The sequence below is a fragment of the Convolutriloba macropyga genome, chromosome 14 (assembly GCF_964194025.1).
Source record: "Convolutriloba macropyga chromosome 14, txConMacr16.3, whole genome shotgun sequence".
Taxonomy (NCBI): domain Eukaryota; kingdom Metazoa; phylum Xenacoelomorpha; order Acoela; family Convolutidae; genus Convolutriloba; species Convolutriloba macropyga.
In genome coordinates, this window is record NC_134481.1 from 37,020,669 (window position 1) to 37,026,913 (window position 6,245).

At 34.0% G+C, this 6,245-nt stretch overlaps 1 protein-coding gene across 1 annotated transcript; it reads left to right on the forward strand.

Moving 5' to 3' along the window:
* The first annotated feature begins 348 nt into the window (after nucleotides 1-348).
* Nucleotides 349-3,867, forward strand: LOC142353162 (uncharacterized). Its single transcript, XM_075405374.1, has 2 exons — nucleotides 349-698; nucleotides 3,335-3,867. The coding sequence occupies exons 1-2, from the start codon at nucleotides 431-433 to the stop codon at nucleotides 3,712-3,714; spliced, it is 648 nt and encodes a 215-aa protein (XP_075261489.1). The 5' UTR covers nucleotides 349-430; the 3' UTR covers nucleotides 3,715-3,867.
* Nucleotides 3,868-6,245: the final 2,378 nt, after the last annotated feature.

Genomic DNA, 6,245 nt, shown 5'->3' on the forward strand with positions numbered 1-6,245 from the left:
TTTGCATTAGAATTAATAGAAACTAAATATAGCGTAGCAAATAGTGAATTGCGAACGAAACTTAACTAACAACTGTATTTTTGGTGTTCATATAAAGGGATTCACGGATGACAAATAAATGAACGGCAGTGAAAGTGGGGGAATCTTGTACGAAGCTGTTAACGCTTTTAAGAAATCTTGCAATTGTGTTTAAAATCTTGCAGATATTCCTTTAATCTTTCAGTCTTTTGTATCGCTGGTCATTGCAACTCTTCTCTAGCATTTGTTATGACAATACTAGCTATTATTGACGCTACTTCGGATGACATTTTGATAATAAATTTACTTTTTCGAGTAGCCAAACAAAAATAACAAAACTTTAATGCCAACACAATTTAATCGTTGAAGCTGAAAAGTTCAAGATTTTGCAGTCTATACAGATAATAAAATTATGAAACTTCAATTAAGTTTAAGTCTATTCATCGCGTTTTTGCTGGTTGGGGATCTCCCGGATGTTATGGGTTACCAGGAGGACCCCAGTTGGAACTGCGGACGAAAGGTGACCCCAGTTGACCTTGACTCTGAAGAAACAAAGAGTGGTGTGTTTGGGGGGAGTGTAGTTGGGGAGTGGTATGAGGTTGAGAGGACCATGTTTCCATTACAGTACAAACAAAGTTGTAATTTCTTCAATATCAGCTACGTCACAACTGATAATCACGGTAAAATGTAAAGAAATACAATGGCTTTGGAAAATAGAAACTTTGCCTGTTCAAACAGTTATTCGACATGTAACCACATCTAAAACAAACTTGCAACCAAAAATCTAAAAAGAAACAATAAAACCCTAGTCGATTTTGAATGGTAATCTTACATGAAAGTCCTTGTTTCTGCAGGAATCTTACAAGATATGGCCCAATTTTGTAGGTAACACTAAAAACCACGAAAAGTGCTCCTACGTCCTTTAAATGTTTCGGAAAGACATCCAAAAGTCGCAATACATGAATGTATACATATTCTGCGCACGGAAAAAATTGCATCGCTATTGACAAATCACACAAACATAAATTTCATTTAATTTTCTCTGAATGTGAAATCACAAATTTCAAATATGCGCAACAACAGATTAAAACAAACCACTTAAAAATATAAGTAGTTCAAAATCTTATAAATAAAAAGCGACTTAACAAACTTAAAAAGTTTAGCTTAACTTTTAATTAAGTTACTCGGGTCGCACAAAAAAATCAGGCTAATCACGGTTTGCTGTGCAAACCACAATAACTGTTCAACTCATCAGCTTAAAACGCCAAACTCAAATTTTACCCTAACTGGCCGCTTGTCGAAAAAGAAAGGCCGAGCTGACAGCACATATTGAAGATGAGATTGAAACAAGATGAGAAAACAGATAAAAGAGATCGACAGCGATAGTTACCCTATGTTTTGTATATTGATTTGTTTATTAATCGGTATGCTCGATTTGCTAAAAAAAGCTTCACAGTATGACTAAACAGTCTAAAACATCGAGTTCAAAACTTTAATTAAATCCACGCCTAAAAATTTTAACTTAATCCACGAAAAAACCAAAATTTTTGGGTGAATTTTAAAATTACTTTCTATTGACACAGAGTGTCACAAATCAAAAATGAGTCGTGTGAGTTTTGTGAAATCAAACAAGGGGTCAAGGTTGTCAAAAATTTTTGGCCTGAGCCAAATTGGAAACAAATCGAAGCAGTAAAAAAATGTTTACAAGATTAATCACGACACCTGCATTTTTAATTGCCGATAAAAAAAGCAAGATCATTGAATAAAAGCAACTTTGTATTTTTTAAAAACAAACCATAGGTTAATTGATGCCATTTTTGAATAATGAGTACATAAGAAACAATAACACAAAACAAAACGGAACTAGAATATAAAAAACCTAAGCATTCTAGCCCGATGACAAAGTAGAAAAACGTTATTTCACATTTCACTAAAAAAGGCAATTAAAAAAACAATTTTAGAAATGGGAATTGATGAAAAGAAGCCAACCCACTGGGGCAGGGTGAACTTTTTAAAAGGTAAAGCCGTAGCTATCAAGAACAAGTGCAAAGCCAAAGTTAACCTTAAATTAGCTCAATTACAATACAACAGAAGCATTTTTCTTAGATAGATCGTTGAAAAACAGCCGTCAATTTTCACTGACCTATCATCTCAAGAAAAACAGTCCCAATTTAAACCAAGTTTTTTAATAAAATCCGAAATGAACAGAAATAAAAATGAAATTGATTTTAGACTACACAAAAGTAAGAAAGGTTTCATACGTGTTTCGGTTTCGCTCCTTATTTTTCCTCTGGGGGGCTAACAAGTATCTGCACAAAACCTATTGGCCCTAAACTTTTCCAGTCGAAATCGAGTGGCTGCGTTGCAAAATTTTGGCAGATTCTGCCCAAATCTTGCCAAGTTGTGCATAATCTAGCAAGATTTCTGCAGGCCTCTTGCCAGATAGTCAATCTTGTGGTCAGAATCTTGCGAGATATACATTTTTCTGCCAAATGTGAGTTTAAATTGTAAATAAATGTAATATAAATAAAATCTCAAGATAGGTTACGATTCTTGCAACATCTTATTACCTTAAGGATTTCAATGTTATTAAAAATTAAATTTCTTTTGTACAAAACATCAGCCTGATTTATTCATGCCACTCAACACTTTTTAAAAGCTCACGTCCCTTTGAAGTCAAAAAATTATCTCAGCAACGAACCAAGGTTTACCCTTTAATACTTGAGGCATGATTTTTGTTTGTAACTAGAATAGCAAGCAGAAACAAAACGATGCAAAAATCTAAAACAGTGAAAACGCCCATTTTTCAAAAAAGCACCTATGAGATGTAAATTATTTCCAGGGTTCGCTACATAATTTTTTGGTCTGATATCAACATTTTTTTTCTGACATCAACATACCTGTATGAATTTTTGAGGTTCAATGTTGGAGGGTAATATTAGAATTCTTCGTCGTTCCACCATTTCCTCTTGCTCATACTCTTAGTTTTTATTTGGGGTGACGTTACCTATAAGCGACTTTCAGAGAAAATGGTTAAATTTTAAAAACTAGTCAATTTACCATTTGCTCTGCTGTTTTATCTTGTTCACGGAATATCTCCTGAATTTTAGTCAAGCAGGAAGCAAGAATATGCGCGGAACCCAGGACCTCTCTGATCAGGCCACGTTAAGTCACGAGCAGGGGCGGGGAAAGGGGTGTTCCAGTACGACCGTAGAATTTTTTTGTTCTGGATACAACTTTCGGTCGCGCATACAGCATTGCTAACTAAACTATGAAGTCCAAGGGTATGATCATTCTTAGTTCCTTGATATTTCAGGTCGTAGGCTTTACTTCGTGCACATGTCGGGGCGGAAACACACGGGCGATCAATCTGACACGTACCTGACAGTGGTCCAGCCCGAACCCCCCAAAGCTCACTTCATCTTCGATTTCCATCTCCCAAAACCCTCTTCATACTCCAATATGGATCTATACGTCATTGACTTCCATAAGGATTCTCACATGGTGTTCTACTCGTGCAAACACGTGATCAAACCATACCTTGAGGCGTACGTGAGAAGAGAGAAACATGCATGGGTTCTGTCAAGGACTCCGACGTTAAACGGAACCACTTTGGATCATATTCATGCTGCAATTGCAAATGTTGACAAGATAACAAGCAGAAATTTGATGACAGTCAATCAAAACCACTGTTAAACTTATACTTAGGCTGTTAAACGGAATAGAACCAACAATTTATGCGCAACACTTCAGTTAATTAATAGCAATCACTGAGAATTTATAACTTGAGTCTGCAACTGTGTTGTCTAAATGCGAAAAAAGTATTGGAAAATTTTAACTTGACGTTTACTTTTTTGTGAGCAATGAGGCAACTTTTTTTGGCTTTGCTGAAGTTAATTGGCTACTGAAAAACAATATTTTTTATAATGATCGCAAATCGTTTATTTTCACCCGCTATAAACACCTTAGTTTAACAAGTAATTGTTGTATTTCTCAAAGAATTACTGACCTAAAGGAAAACCAGAAGCTTGCATTATTCTGGGCTTCGTCCAATATCATGCCTCACTTTTTGACATCATACATTGCATTATATAAAACTTGAGTAGAATATTCGCAAAACGCTTGCAATAATTTCCATTTTGAAAGGCTGTCAAAGTTTAAAAAAATTCTTTGCCCTCAGAAAGTTCCCACGAAAGGACGGAAAAATAGTTCTTGTGAATTTTCAGAAGCATCAAAATTGCTTGGACTTGTTTCTTTTTTTTCTGCTGAATCTAATATTCATGACCAATAATATTATGACTTTTCATAGTGGTGATCAAAATTGATATTACTACAAAAAAAACAGTTTTTCAAAAATTTCAAAAATTTATCATTATCGTCTATTTTAATTCCTGTTTTTGAAGACTCTCTTTTCGAACAGTTTCCGAAATGTTTGTGACTGTCTCTCAAAAAAAATCTGCTCGTGTTCGTACAATGATGTGATCATGGTTTCATTAGTGTTTTAAGTTTTGTTATTCCGTCTAATGATCACATTAAAAAGGCTAGATCATCAACAAACAACACTCTTAATTTGTTGTTAAAAAATAAACAATTATATTAAATTTGAATTTGAAGACACAAATTATTGATATATGTGAACAAAATGCAACCAAAACAAAGATAATTGGTTGAACACAGTTTCTAACAAATTATTGCTCTCACTAAGTCCAAATACGATAACACAGGATAACATACCAAAAAGTCCCAAAAAGTTTCTGTCCGTACCAATAAGCATTCATTACTGAATTGCAATTGACACCATATTGATATGATACATTGAGCTTCTTAGAGAAGTTTTTGATCATATAATTGCCGTTTAGGTTTAATGAAAATCACAAACAAGGTGCACAGTTGACTAAAAGAGAAAAATTAAAATTTTTATAGAGGTGATGTTTAAAAATTTTCCAAAACATTTGCGCCATTCGTACCAAATGTTCAGTACGCTTTATCAAAAGTATTTTAGACATCTCAAAAAGCAAAGAGAACTTTATGCAATTCTACTTCAGATAAAAATCAAATTTATGCTATCATTACTTTTCACTTCAAAATAGTGTTTTCAAATAATCAAAAATATGCCTGATTTTTATAAATCAGTAATGAATTTGAGAACGCTTCATTTGATCAATGATGAAAATAATGAGTTTATATAGAAGAATAAGGTCAACTGGATGTTTAAAAACAATCCTAAATTAGACGCAATCTGATATTTCCGTTAAAAAAATTGATTTACATTTTCAGTGAGCGGCAAAATAGTAAATTTTTTGAAACAAAATTGTAATAGTTTTTCTCAAGTGCTTGTTTTTTTCCATGAGCTAACACTATCTTAGTCCAAGACAAAATTTCAGCTCTGTTGAAGAGATTGTTTTGCTGAAACTGTGCAAGAAGCATGCTGGATTTTAAAATCATTTTAGACATCATTTCAGCGCAGTTGAAGCTAAAATTAAGAGATTTTTCGAAACAATTTCTAATGAAGATTCAGCGCACTCCATCCATAATGTTCACAAAATTCCTCCACCCGGACTTTATTTTGACTTAAGCTAAACTGTTGTCCAAAACCTGTCATCTTGATGTCAACGATTGACAAACTTTGAGTGCAGCCTCAGTAGCAGATTACACAATTTTTGAATCAAGTGAGTCACACATTGAAAGAAAATGTTTATCTAGATTCCAAACCAGAGCAGGCTGCTGCGATGCTGTGAAATTAACGTTTATTATCTCAAATTGTGCCTATTTTCAAATTAAGACGGCTCGACACAAACTGGGGTCTGTGATCATGGACTGTACATTAAGTCTCTTGTGATTTTTTTTTCATTATCTGCTGTTACTGTAGATAATGAGTTCGGTCAGACTGCTTGCGGTTACTTGTGTTTGTTTAACTGTCCTAAAGGGACCAGACCGCTAAACAGTGGCTTCTTCATTTCTCCTCTACTATACGCCACACAAGCCAATGGTTAAAATTTGACTGATACATTGACACAAACCTGTTTGAACCATAAAATAGAAACAGCGACAAAATTTTTGTTTCATTGAGTCGGGTTAATTATAAGCTGACGATACTATGTGAATACTATACAACACATTTATTTATTGCAAATTTGCAACGCAAAAGATGTTAATCTTTAATCCTTATACCTTTATAACTCTTGGTTACTATGTCAAACAAACTTATCTTTTTTCCATGAAGTGTC